Raw genomic sequence first — 14,642 nt, forward strand, 5'->3', positions numbered from 1 at the left:
CACTTGAGCTGGATTTGGGTAAAGTGGTGATAATATAATGACACATGCAAGTATCTGATAATATATAGTCACAATACCAAGTTTGATGAGGCAGTATTGCTTTGTTTTAAAAATATAAGGTTTTCTTCATTTTCTGAAAAATTGATATTTAGTTTTTCATTTCCTGAACAATTGCCATTTTGGATTTAGCTGGTTCCTGCCGGACAGCAGATATATATTTTAAATTGATATATCAATTTAAAAAATACATAAATTGATTAGCCTACTAAAATTGAATCACATTGCGATGCATTGAGAGCTTGTAGATTGGCCATGTCTACATACTACGTGAACATTTGTGCAAATCTTTGAATATATATTTTTTAAAACAAACATCTGTAACTCAAATCTTTGCTTCTGGGGGACTTCTTCTTTTTAAGCTTATAGTGGTTCTCAAACTTTTTCATGTCAAGGAACCCCAAATTACACCTATTTGGCCGCGGACCCCCATCTCAAAATATTGTTCCAGGGTCCACCAGAAGCAAAGATTTGAGTTAAAAACATTCGCTTTAAAAATATATTATATTCAAAGATTTGCACAAATGTTCACGTTTTTTTCAAAAACAGCAGATAAAGCTCATAGCCCGGTATGAGCTTGTAGATCTGCGTGCTATGAGCTTGTAGATCTGCTACTTTTGAATGGCCCAAAGAATGAACTGGCTGCTCCAGGCCCAACCGTGAAAAGGTTCCCCAACACAAACTACAGTGTGTGAATGACGATGACACTCGTTGTCCACCGTGTGGCGCTGTTGTGAATCCCAATGACACTCGTTGTCCACCGTGTGGCGCTGTTGTACCATTGTCATCCCCCCAGGAATGCCTTCTCAAAGAACGACCTCGCCACCATGGTGCCACCATGGTGCCCACCCCCAACAGCCCCCCAACAGCAACGCTGTGCTGGGACTCAACAGACTCTACAAGTGCTGTGAGTAGCTCTGATCTATAGATACTATACAGACTCTGTTTAAGCCTCTGAGATGTAGTGGAGTAGAAGTAAAAGTATTGAAAATTGTAAATACTCCAGTAAAGTAAAAAGAATACCTCAAAATTGTGCTTAAGTACAGTACTTGAGTAAATGTACTTAGTTACTTTACAACACTGATGCTTTGCGTTCCAGGAACAGGAGCAAACTTCTGACCCTCATCCATCAAGCATCCATCCATCAGAACTTCATCCATCAGAACGACCTGATGAAGATCAAGGAAGTCTTCATCATCACTGTAGTGTTGTATGAACAATAAAGCTTGATGAACTTGAAAAGCATAAAACAAGATTATTCTGTCTGATTATTTCATGAAATGATGTTTTATGAAGCAGTAGTAGGGCTGTCATCATTACACATTAAGATGACCATTAATTGTCTCTCAAATAATTGGGATTAATGATTTCATTAGAACATTATGAAGCCTTATAGGCTGCCTTATCAAAAGTTGCACATGGCAGACTATAACAAATAACTGAAATATACAAAGACATTATTGACATATTTATTTTATACATGTAAAAAAGCAGATCTACAAGCTTACAACGCGTCACTTTGTGAAGTGACACGTTGTAAGCTTGTATCGGTTATTTCTGCTTTTTTTTTAAATGTGTAAAGATTTGACGTGTTGCAAGTTTGTACATCAGAAATAGCTGATCTACAAGCTTAAAACGTGTCACTTTGTGAGCGTTGTAAGCTTGTAGATCTGCTATTTCTGCTTTTTTAAATATTTAAAAATGTGTGAACATTTTTCAACATGGAAACAATTATCACGATTATCCTAAACTAATTGTGATTAGACGATAATGTAATAATTGTAACAGGCTTAAGCAGTACATCTGTGTGAAACCTTCCACTTGAAACTATTAAAAAACGTAATGCTCTTTGTAAACAATAGAAACACAATGTAAAGTCTGGAGATTTTAGCCAGCATTGAAATGACATTTGATATAAATATAAAGTGCCATTCTATTTATGTTCTATATACTGATACATATTTCAGAAAAATCTATCAATGTGCAAACTGTGGCCTCAGACAATCTGTCTGATAGAGACTGAAAAGGTTCATATTTCTCGCCATCAATAACAATATCTTTAAAATCAACTCAGGAATATGTGCCTCTCATGCAGCAGTGCAATAGTTCAGATTTCTTAATCCTAAATATATATTTGAAGTCTTGCTGAAATCAACATAATTTGAATTAAATCAAAGTATGTACTATTATTAGCAGCACCTTGACCTTCATAACATCAGTAACAGCGAGGCCTCACACTTTGGCAGGTTTTAATTCACATGAACATACAGCATCCAACCACTAGAGGTCACTCCAGTCCAGTGATACTCAACCGTTTACATTTCTAGTTTGTGTTTTATTGACACATTTAGCTGGAGACCCTCTGGAACCCCTCCAAGGACCCCTGGGGGTCCCCGGACCAACACTCTAGCATGTGTGTGTCTGAAGGAATGAATGAATGAGGTGAAGTCCTGTCCAGTTATAAATTATTACATTATAAAACATACTTTAACCACTTTAGCCCTATTTTATACATAGGCGATTTTCAAACATTTTAGTAATTTTACTTTAGGTACTTTAAGTACATTTTGATACCAATACTTTTTGTACAAGGAGAGCTGCCTTTAGGAAAATCCCAACAATATTATAGACAATATACAGACCTCATTTATTTGTAGTAAATATTGCAGTGTGATATGTATTCTTAGGCCTTACATTCCATGGTCTCATTCTCTTATACTAGAGTTTCAAATACTCTTAGATTTTTTTTCACATTTCCTGACAAATAAAAAGGCATTTCTCGTACATTCATTTCACAGATTCATATAACAGCTGAATTAAATGCAGCAATCAGAGTTTGGAGATCTTTCCCTTTCATCCATGGCTGGTCAGTATCTTTCTCCCAGTGTTTTTCAAGGCTGTAAGTGATCTGGTTTTGAAAAAAATTATACAAATAAAAATAAAATAAAGCTCTATAATATATCCTGATAGTAATCATTGCTCTTTCCACACTCACTCCAGAGGGACACATCGCATATACTGTCTGTATTTTAAAGTTTTTCATAAATTAATGCCGTACGTCACCATTCTATGTCACACAAAAATAGCAAAAGTAGACGATCTGCAAGCTCAAAACCTGCTGCGCACTGCGACGCGTTTTGAGCTTGTAGATCTGATAGGTTCTGCTACTATTTTTTAATTGGAATCCAGATTTTATTTGTAGCTATTTTGAATTAGAACCCTGAAAAGGAACATTTTTAGCATTTTCAAATGCATTTAGTTATACTCATGTTAACTTTGAGCTTAAATACAAATACATTGGACATAAAAAAAGACAATAGAATTGTAATACTAGTCACTAATATAGACTGAAGTAATTAAAGCGGGTCATGTTTCCATGTTTAGAATTGTGACAGCTGAAATCAATAATATATCAGTATTCTGATATTAACCTGCGGGTTAAGTGAAGGTGGGGGCCGCATGTTGCTATAGAGTGTTTGTTCAGTAACAGGAGTCTCCATGTCTCTACGGCTCTTTAGTAAACAGAAAATGCATTTTCAGGTCGGAATACCAATGTTATCCTATCAGGAGAGAGAACTCACGGAGGATAAACTAGTGAAATTGGAAGTGAAGACACAATCAAATGAGCACACACACAATTGCTGCTTGTGGAACTGGAAAACTATAAAACTGAAGCTGATAAAATGACCTTTGTGGGGTTCTCTCTCCTGATTGGAAAATAATTGGTATCCAGACCTGAAAAAGTATTTTCTGTTTTATTAAAGAGCTGGAGAGACAGTGTAAAGGCCTTAGCAGACAGGGTGAGATTTTTCGCACGGAAAAAACGGACAATATCGTTTTTTTAAAGAACACATGGTTCTCTGTGACCTCATGCACACCGGCTCCTAATTTGCCGTGCGGTGAGTGGCTGCGGCGATGCGTTTTCTTTTCAACCGAACCCAGTTCGATTTGTGCGTCTTTTCCCATGCGGTAAAAACTGATTGACAAATCGCACCCTGTCTGCAAATGCCTTTACTGTTACTGAACAAACACTCTATAGCAATGAGTACTATCACAATATAGAGCTATATTTAACACTAAAATAAAAATAAGAGAATCTCACACCCCCTTTAAAAAGGGCATAGCTCACCCCCTCCTCTACACCTGAATCTCTTCACCAAAAATAGCTGATCTACAAGCTCACAACGAGCAATTCTTTGCGACGCATTGTGAGCTTGTAGATGGTCTATTTATTTTAACTGAACGTTGGCCTCAGAATGGGGGACGATGCTAGGGTTCGTGTAGGTTAACACTTCATTTAACTAACAAAACATCACTTATATCCCGTTTAATGATGCTAATTAACATGAATGATGAATCACCGGTCATTCCTCCTCTCCTCTCAAAGCAGCCCAACACCATTTAATCATGGATTCTCCTCCAAGTGTTTCTTTTGCCTCATGTATTAACCCATTCAGACCGGAAACGCATCTGCGTCATTGTTAGATGTCTTGGGCTATTCAAAAATAGCAGATATACAAGCTCATAGCGCGGCGAGCTTGTATATCTGCTATTGTTTTGAAAAATCGTGAATATTTGTGCAAATCTTTGAATATATATATATTCTTTTTAAAGTGAACATTTTTAACTCTTTGCTTCTGGGGGATTCTACGAAACCTTTTGGGGAAAACAACGTACGTTGCTATAATCAGTGGTTCTCAATCTTTTTCATGTCCAGGACCTCCAAAATGATATGTGTTTGGCCACGGACCCCCCCATTGTCAAAATAGTGTGTTCCAGGGACCTCCCTTCCCCCTGAGAGCAAAGATTTGAGTTACAAATGTTACAAATCTTTTAAAAAAAGAAAATCTAAGAAATTTGCACACATTTTCACGGTTCTTCAAAACAAAATAGCAGATCTACAAGCTCATAGCGCGGCACTCGGTGCAGCGCTATGAGCTTGTAGATATGCCAAAGTAATATGCGTTCCCGAATTGAATGGGTTCAAATAGTGCAAACCTACAAGCTCACAAAGCGTCCACCCACCACGGCTTTGTTGAGCTTGTGAGGTCTGCACTATTTTGGGCATAAAAACCAGGCTTCATAGTGTTTTTTTTAGGTTTTCCCGTCCTGGTCGGTCACTGACCGTCGTCGGGCTGGTCCAGTAGTAGTAGTAGTAGCTTCTCCTCCACTTTGTCGGCGGTGAGGTTCTGGTCGCAGGCCCTCAGAGCGTGGACCAGGACCTCCGCTCGGGCCAGGGGTCCCTGCGTCCTCCTCCACTCCTTCAGCAGCTCCAGCACCGTCTCCTCCAGGTCCGTGGGGTGCTTCTTGGCGATGGACTCCAGCTTCACCTCGCCCACGCCCAGCCGCCGGCCCAGCTTCCTCCACACCTTACCCAGACGCTCTGCGACGACCGCCGCGGCCACGTCCAGCCTGGCTGGAGGAGGAGAGGGAACAGAGGAACCTTTTAACCATTTAATCCTTTAACCCATTGAGACCTGAAGTCGATTCTACATGTCTCCTAAATCTCAACAGTTTTCTGAAAAAACGTATGTTTCTGTATCAGTGGTTCTCAATCTTTTTCATGTCAAGGACCCCCACAATTATATGTATTTGGCCGCGGACCCCCATCAAAATATGTTGTTCCAGGGACCCCCCCAGAAGCAAAGATTTGAGTTAAAAATGTTCGCTTTAAAAATATATATATTCAAAGATTTTTATATTCGGTGCCGTGCTACGAGCTTGTATATCTGCTATTTTTGAATAGACCAAGGTGTAAAATAATGCTTTTTAGCTCAAATCTAAAAATGACACAGTTCCAGGTCTTAATGGGTTAAGACCCAGGAACGCATCTGTGTGTCATTTTAGATTTCTTTGGCTATTCAAAAACAGCAGATATACAAGCTCAAAAATCGTGAAAATGTGCGCAAATCTTTGAATATATATTATTAAGTGAACATTTTTAACTCATGTTTGAAAAGGTTTGAGAACAACTGATATTACAGCAACATACGTTTTTTTCTAAAAACTGTTAAGGTTTAGAAGACATTTTGTAGAATCCCCCAGAAGCAAAGATTTTAGTTAAAAAATGTTCGTCACAGGTGTGTGACTGGCACCTGAGCATGGGTCCTGCAACTTTGACATCTGAGATTTGGCACCGTTGTGCAAATCTTGCCTGTAAACCTATGGAAGAAAACCTATGGTTCCTCAGTGAAGCAAGGGGTCTTGGGTTGTTGTCTTCCCTGTTGACTTCACCAGTCTCACAGAACTTGGTCCTAAGTTAGTAAATGGTACCAGGGCTGACACCAAATAATGCCGCCACTCTGCATAACGGAACACCAGCTTCACTTGCCCTATTGCACAGGCCTTATCCTGAAGGGACAAACGTGGCATCTTTCCATGGGGGGCAGTGTTACTGCTTGGATCATAAACACAAACTCAGTCAGGACACACACCTCTCAGCAGGTGTGTGCTGGCAGGTCACTCAAAACGAGAGCGGTTACCAACAGAAGCATATTGGGGTATTTTGGCAATGTTTTTGGGGGGGGTGCATTTCGCCTTTCCGACATGTCGCCTTTCCGACATTAACGTTACGAACCCTATACCTAACCCTAACCCTAACCCTAACCCTAACCGCACGCGGAAGCCACTAGTCGGAGTGGCGAGATGTCGGAATGGAAGGAACCCCCCTTTTGGGGGGGGGGGCTACCCACATGTTTAGCTGTGTTTCTCATTCCACAAATGCCCGATCCTTACGAGCTGTACCTCGTTGTAAAGGTGACTAATCAACGATAAAAATGATATAAAACACAATACCAATTGGTATTATTAAAGGGGAGAAATAATCGACCAAAGTTAAGTTTCCAACTTAACTTTTTGTGGGCAGTTTATTTATTTTTGGCTTTTAGGCTTTGTAAACAAAGATTGCTCAGAGATGACAAAATAACTTAAATATACAAAGAAATGACATATTTAATAATTTTATACTTAAAACAATTAAATAGGGGAAGTAGTCGATCTACACGCTCACAACGTGTCGCATTGTGATGCGTTGTGAGCTTGTAGATCTGCTATTTCCACATTTTTTGGAAAATCTATGAACATTTTTCAACATGAAAACAATTATGACATCTATGCAAAATAACAGTGATTATCTCAAATAATTGCAATGGGGTGATATTGTAATAATTGTGACAGGTATGAGACCGGGAACGCATCTGTGTCACTTTGGATTTCTTTGGCTATTCAAAAATAGAAGATGCTTTAAAAAGAAGAAAGAAATGGTGAAAATGTGTGCAAATCTTTGAATATATACATTTTTTAACTTACATTTTTGCTTCTGGGGGTCTCTGGAACAAAATATTTTCAGATGGGGGGGGGGGGGGCAAATATAATTTTGTGTGGTCCTTGACATAATGAAGTTTGAGAACCACTGATATATACAGCAACATTCAACAAAAAACTGTTAGGATTTAGAAGACATTTGTAGAATCCCTCAGAAGCAAAGATTTTTGTTAAAAATGTTCGCTTTAAAAAATTATATATATTCAAAGATTTGCAAAAAAATCTGCTATTTTTGACCATATCTCCATCTCAAATAATTGCATTGGGGTTATTGTACTAACTGTGATACAGTAGGTCTAGGTGTGGGTCAGTCTTGCATAGTGACACTGAATTTAATTGACAGTTATTGATAAAATACTCTTAATGTTAAACTAAATAAAAACATACAGTTGCACACTACTAGCAAAAGGGAAAAACACAAAAAAGCCAAACACGTGTTTTCATTGTGGTCCTTTACTGTGTGTGTGTGTGTGTGTGTGTGTGTGTGTGTGTGTGTGTGTGTGTGTGTGTGTGTGTGTGTGTGTGTGTGGCCAGATGATAAGAGATCTCCGTTTGTCAGTAGGAGTGTGCGTGTGTGTGTGTGTGTGTGTGTGTGTGTGTGTGTGTGTGTGTGTGTGTGTGTGTGTGTGTGTGTGTGTGTGTGTGTGTGTGTGTGTGTGTGTGTGTGTGTGTGTGGCCAGATGATAAGAGATCTCAGTTTGTCAGTAGGAGTGTGTGTGTGTGTGTGTGTGTGTGTGTGTGTGTGTGTGTGTGTGTGTGTGTGTGTGTGTGTGTGTGTGTGTGTGTGTGTGTGTTTGTGTGTATATTTCTTTGTTTTTTTATAATGTTACCTCTGTGCTGTTTTTTATTGTGCGAACAAATGAATCAAATTAAATATAGATATAGATATATTCTTGAATAGATATATCCATCTACCTATATTTTACCTTTTGTAAAAAAAAATAATAATAACAACATAGTTGGTATTTTTCAAAGTTTAAGATCCAAATTGAAGACTTTCAGTTTCAATTCTTATTTTCTCCAATGTAATCATTTTTTTTGGCTCCATGAATGTGAAGTAATAGACCAATTATTTGTTTACCAACATTGAGACTGGATGCACAGGTGATTGTTTCATGCAATCAATTCTCAACATGTTGTTTCGGGGTGCGCTGGTTTCAGCACACCCCAATCCCCTCTTGTGTGTTGGCTAGTGAGGCACGTCCTAGCGAGACCTGACAGAATGGGTTTCTTTGCGAGCATACTGGTTCTTATCAGTGTGACGTTGTCTGTTAAGGGGTCTATACCCAGTAAGTCCAAAATTGTTACTTTTCAGGAAATGGTTCCATTGGATCCAATGTAGTTAGTAGTTAGTTCATGTAGTTAAGCTACTTTCCACTGGTTCAACATTAGAAACACCCCACAGACACTCAACAACTTTCACATTCACTTTAAAACATTTTCAAAAGTAGCCACAATAGCCGTCTACAAGATCACATTTTCTACCTTTGTGTGACGAAAGTAGGTCATTACATTTACGGGGGGAAAAAAACATAAAAAACGTTGCAATATTAATTGTAGCTCTGGTCCAGAGAGTCATTGAGTTCTCTGGTCCGCTCTGCAAGGACCAGCGTTATTCACATAGACTGAAACGTCTACTAACGTAAGAGGTCTAAACTTTAGTCAAAATGTGGAAAACTATTTCACTTCTCACTGAAACAAAGACAGGTTTATGATGATGAAAGAATATTCTCCACGGTGGCAAACATCTCAGAACCCAAACTTGTATAAAACACACCTTTTGGACAGACAACTAAAATAAAAGTGCGCCACCTATAGATCTGGTCAATGGAAAAATGCCATTGACCAGATCTGTAGGTGGCGCACTTGAGTAACTAAAAGTAACATCCATCTGATCCACAATATTTCATTTTCTGGACAAAAAGGTGTATTTTACACCAACATTTGGGTTCTGAGATATTTGCCACCACGGAAAATATTATTTCAACGTCATAAAAATGCCTTTGTTTCGGTGAGAAACGAAATAGTTCTCTTTATTTTGACTGAAGTTTAGACCTCATACGTTTAGTGGACGTTTCAGTCAATGGGAATGACGTAGTTAGTGGCAGAGCGGTAGAGAAAGAACTCGCTATAACAGATCATGTGTCTCAAAACTTTTACAATTCAAGATCTCCCCTTAACTCTGACAGTGAACACATGGAACCAAATGGACCCTAACGGGTCGATTTGGTTCCATGTGTACACTGTCAAGAGTTATAAACACTTGTAAAGGTCCATTTAGAACCCCCTAAATTCCATGGAACCCACTTTGAGAAGCATTGAGCTAGGATAATGTGTATACCTAACCTTAGCCATGGATACACGACGTTCGTCCGTCCCGAAGCGTCATGAATGAACTTCAACCTGGTGTTTGCACTTTCTCCATTTACGGTCCGTACATCTACATTAACGTTCATATTTCAAATATAAAGTACTTAACCCATGCCAATGGATGTTACAATCATATACGGGTTCTCAAAAGTACCCGTATCTTCCGTATTGTTCAATTAAAAAAAAACATTTTAATCCGATCGGTGGCCATTTTCGATTATGCTTTTCAAACACGCGGCCCTATTGGTTGCGAGGTGTATTGCACTCTGATACATTATAACTCTATGAGACAAATGGCCGCCGATCGGATTAAAATGCGTTTTTATTGAACAATACGGAAGATACGGGTACTTATGAGGGCCCGTACATAATCGTAACATCCGTGGTCATGAGTTAAGCATTTTATATCTGAAATCTGAACGTTTATGTAGATGTACGGACCGTAAATGGAGAAAGCGCAAAAAGCCAGGTTGAAGTTTCGTCAAGACAGTCACATCTCAGGGCTAAAACGTGTTCCACACACATACCTCTCTCCTTCTCGTCCAGAGGGTCGTCGGGGGTCCCCCTACCCTCGTACTGGTCCAGTTTCAGGGCCAGATCGTCTCGTCCGGCCTCGGTCAGCAGATCCCTCAGAAACTCTGTGTTTTCTGGGTCTAACTTTCCCTTCTCGCTCAGACTGAGGAACAGCTTGTGTCCAGAGTCCATCTTCTCCCTCTGGTTCTTCTTGATCACATCTTTACACAGGAACTTCATGCTCTCCAGCTGCTGGAGGTTCAGCTCGTTGGAAATCTGGAGCAGGACGGCGTTGAACCCCACAGACATGTTGGTCTGGTTTAGTTTACTTTACTTTTAGTTCAGTTTAGTTGGTCCTCATGAAGTCTTGATTGTATCTGAACTACAGGAAGAGGAAGGAACGTCTGACGAGCTTTCGGTTGGTTTGCTCAGCTGTCTGTCAACGTGGTCACCGCCCACACTGAGCTGCTATAGGCTGGGCTGTGGGCTCAGTTCAGCCAAACAAACCGCTGATCCGGTCTGCGTTCCAGAGCGGATACGGAAACGGTGCCTGTGTTGAATGAGTAAAATAACCGGATATAGTAGGGCGGCGTTTAGACTGGATCAAGCTGGTTAATTCCTAATCAAGTAATGTTTCACTTAGAGGAGAATTTTGGACTACGTTCTTATTACCTTTTCTATGATGTTATGATATCTTAGGATGAATGGTACAGTTGAAAAATGTCATAACTCCTTCCCGGCTCCTTCCCAGCTTAAAACGTGCGTGGATAGGCCTTGCGCTAGATCGCATATTTTTTTTGTAACCAAAAAATAAATAAATAAGTCTTGCTAGATGAGATTGTAATCTCGAGATTTCAATCTCGTCTAGCGAGACTTCTGTTTTCCTTTTTTTTTTTTTCTTTTGACAGTTCTGTCACTATGAACATAGGAAAACATAGGAAAAAGTCATTTTGAGGGTGAACTATCAATACCTTTATGTAAAAGTATCAATACTGCAATCAGGGCGGATATCAAAATGTACTTAAAGTACCAAAAGTAAGACAGTACTCATTATGCAGAATGTCCCATTTCACAAGTTATTCAAATGTGTAAAAATCTTTTGAGAATAGCAGATCTACAAGCTCACAATGACACATTGTGAGCTTGTAGATCTGCTATTTTCAAATGGCCGAAATATATATATAGGGCTGAAGTGGTTATTGTATGTTTAGTAATAATAATCAAAAACAACAAACTAGTAACTGAAGTTTTCAAATAATTGTAGTGGAGTAAAGGTATAATATTTGCCTCTGAGATGTAGTGGAGTAGAAGTAAAAGTGTATAGAGAAAATTGGAAATACTGCGGTAAAGTAAAAGTACTTAAAAATGTTACTAAAGTACAGTACTTGAGTAAATGTGCTTAGTTACTTTACACCACTGCAGTGGAACATGTAAAGATATTAGTAAGGTATGAGTGTTATGATGTTGTGACAGTTAACGGATCTTTGTCTTGTCCCGGCAAGACATCGGCCCGTCTTCCTCCTGATTGGCAGAGCCGCCAGCCTGTCAGCGGAGCATGGAGATGGAGGAGAGCTGTGATTGGACAGAAGAGGACAGAGTCATAAAGGTTTGTAACTGGAGACAAACGAGACCAGAGTTCAAGATGCTCTGAGGAAACCTGGGAGTCAATCACTTCATTCTACTGCTGTCTGTGTGAGTACCTACCTACCTACCTACCTACCTACCTACCTACTTACTTACCTACCTACCTACTTACCTGTCTGTCTGTCTGTCTGTCTGTCTGTCTGTCTGTCTGTCTGTCTGTCCTCCTGCTCTCCCTTCCGTTTGTCCGTCTGTCCATCCGTTGACTGTGTCAAGGTAATTTGTCAATGTCATTTATTGTTATTGTGTTAGTGTGACTGTATGTTTTCAATTCCAGTGTAATTGTAATGACTTTTAAAAGTGGTGTTGATAGTTTAGTTACATTTTTGGTAAAAGTCTTAGTTTTTGTTTATTTTACGTATTAGTTCTGGTCCAAAATACTGTCTGTCTGTCTGTCTGTCTGTCTGTCTGTCTGTCTGTCTGTCTGTCTGTCTGTCTGTCTGTCTGTCTGTCTGTCTGTCTGTACAGGCTGATTGGCGTCGGGTCTCCAGATGTGGACGTAAGCAGCTGTTTGTACGGAGACATCAGTGGAATCCTCTGCTAAGGTACATTAGATCTCCAAACACATGATGACACAGAGACACAGTCACTGCACAATGTGTTGTTAGCTTGTAGATCTGCTATTTTCAGTGTGCGACATTCTGGTGCAACTATCAGACTTAAAGGAGTGTTAGTTACAGTGAGCCTGTAGAACTTATAGATGTTGTGGACAGGCACGTACGTGCAACTAGACTGACTAATATCTCTGTCTGTGTGTGTGTGTGTGTGTGTGTGTGTGTGTGTGTGTGTGTGTGTGTGTGTGCGTGCGTGCGTGCGTGCGTGCGTGCGTGCGTGCGTGCGTGCGTGCGTGCGTGCGTGCGTGCGTGCGTGCGTGCGTGCGTGCGTGCGTGCGTGCGTGCGTGCGTGTGTGTGTGTGTGTGTGTGTGTGTGTGCAGCATGCAGCAGTGTAACCGTCTCAGGTTGAGGCCCTGGCTGGAGGAACAGATTCACTCTGGAAAATACCCAGGAGTCACCTGGCTGGACCAGGTACACACACACACACACACACACACACACACACACACACACACACACACACACACACACACACACACACACACACACACACACACACACACACACACACACACACACAGAATAATGAGTGAACCACATGAACACTACACAGTCCCTATTCTGGTGTCTGAACCTTCGGCTCTAACAGCCGATCTACAAGCTGACAACACGTCACGTTGTGGTGGCACATTGTGAGCTTGCAGATCAGCTAATGGTCACAACTATGTCCACAAATATGTCCATTTGAAGTGTTAAACATACACAACAGTGTCTATGCGTTGGTGCTCCTGTGGCCCTTAGAATAGCCACACCAAGGGGCCACACGTGGCGCCCAGTGGTGGATAAAGTACTCACCCCTGGACTGGTTTGGCGTGGGACGGACCAACGGTGCTCCTTGCAAAGTCCGGATGTTACGTTTGTGTACTTCAGTAATCTGAAGACTCACCTCTTCAGATTCCACCTCAGCCCATAGCACTAGACCTTGACGACAGGGACGCGCTGGGCCCCTAATTCAGCCTGGGAATCTCAGATGGAGAGGCCCTTAAGGTGCGTGGCCAGAGGTCCCAAATTCTAACCGATGAGCGGTATATTTTTTATTTATAATAAAACATATTTAAAATATGTTTGTATTTATAATATAAACATACAATACAAAATATACAATAATTATAGAATACTGGAGGTAACGTAAAGAAGAGTTAGGTTGTGGGTCTTGTCTGAGACATGTACAATAGCTTATCATTTAGTAGCAGCTTCAAAAATGTGCAGATAATATGCAGAATCAAGCTCATACATAGAGGAGTCAAGCATATACATAGAATAGGAAATAACAAAGAAGCAGTAGTAGAGGACTAGTATGAATGGGTGAAGTATGAACTTGATTACATTAAAAAATGAGTCAGCATGCAATCAGAACTTTGCCTAGTTTACTAAAGCATAGAAAACAAGGGACAAGGGTTTTTTAATTATGTTTTTACGGCCGGCCTGGTTCTGCCTGGAATGAACCGGCCGTTCGGGCGTTGTTCCACATCTCCCAGTGGCCACGACGTCCCTGATAGTACTTCATTCCTCATATGCAGGGCCGGCAGCTGCCATAAGCAACATAAGCGGTCGCTTAGGTCCACAACCACTTACTTTCATATTGTAATTATGTCATGTATCTCCTATCCAAAAACTAGCGTTATTATTTTAGTATGCAATAATTATAATGGGGGTGTTTGTGGGGGGGCCACCCAAAAAAAATCTTGCTTAGGGCCACGAAAATCCTAGGGCCGGCCCTGCTCATATCTCCTCTCCTCTCCTCTCCTCTCCTCTCCTCTCCTCTCCTCTCCTCAGTCAGATCAGGTGTTCCAGATCCCATGGAAACATGCAGCTCGTCATGGTTGGAGTATAGACCAGGATGCTACTCTGTTCAGGAGCTGGGCCATACACACTGGTACACACACACACGCACACGCACACGCACACGCACACGCACACGCACACGCAGGTACACGAACACACGCACAAACACTCTCTCTCTGCCTCTCGCCCCGGGATCGAACTGGGAACCTCACGGTTGCCATCCGGCCACTCTACCCCTGAGCCACTGCCGCCCCTATCTCTGTCTGTCTGTCGGACTGTCTGTCTGTCTCTAATAGACCATGAAGGCGTGTCATATTTCATTGGTGGTGAGAACCATC

General features: G+C 40.8%; 2 protein-coding genes across 3 annotated transcripts in view; one reads left to right on the forward strand and one right to left on the reverse strand.

The window, feature by feature from the left end:
• Positions 1-2,395: 2,395 nt before the first annotated feature.
• On the reverse strand, positions 2,396-10,628 carry fadd (Fas (tnfrsf6)-associated via death domain). Its single transcript, XM_084060259.1, has 3 exons — positions 10,278-10,628; positions 5,183-5,473; positions 2,396-2,965 (listed from the first exon to the last, which is right to left on the reverse strand). The coding sequence occupies exons 1-3, from the start codon at positions 10,570-10,572 to the stop codon at positions 2,949-2,951; spliced, it is 603 nt and encodes a 200-aa protein (XP_083916385.1). The 5' UTR covers positions 10,573-10,628; the 3' UTR covers positions 2,396-2,948.
• Positions 10,629-11,792: 1,164 nt separating this feature from the next.
• LOC311046234 (uncharacterized protein) overlaps positions 11,793-14,642 on the forward strand; it is an 8,758-nt gene continuing 5,908 nt past the window's right edge. The window contains exons 1-3 of one of the 2 annotated variants that reach the window (XM_084058437.1): positions 11,793-11,955; positions 12,840-12,930; positions 14,296-14,395. In XM_084058437.1, coding sequence (XP_083914563.1) covers positions 12,841-12,930; positions 14,296-14,395 — 190 coding nt within the window. In that variant the 5' untranslated portion in view covers positions 11,793-11,955; position 12,840. Of the gene's footprint in view, positions 11,956-12,826; positions 12,931-14,295; positions 14,396-14,642 lie in introns of those variants that run through there. The other variant, XM_084058436.1, reaches the window with a different exon arrangement.

This window comes from Gymnoscopelus microlampas (genome assembly GCF_963454915.1).
Source record: "Gymnoscopelus microlampas genome assembly, chromosome: 1".
Classification (NCBI taxonomy): Eukaryota; Metazoa; Chordata; class Actinopteri; order Myctophiformes; family Myctophidae; genus Gymnoscopelus; species Gymnoscopelus microlampas.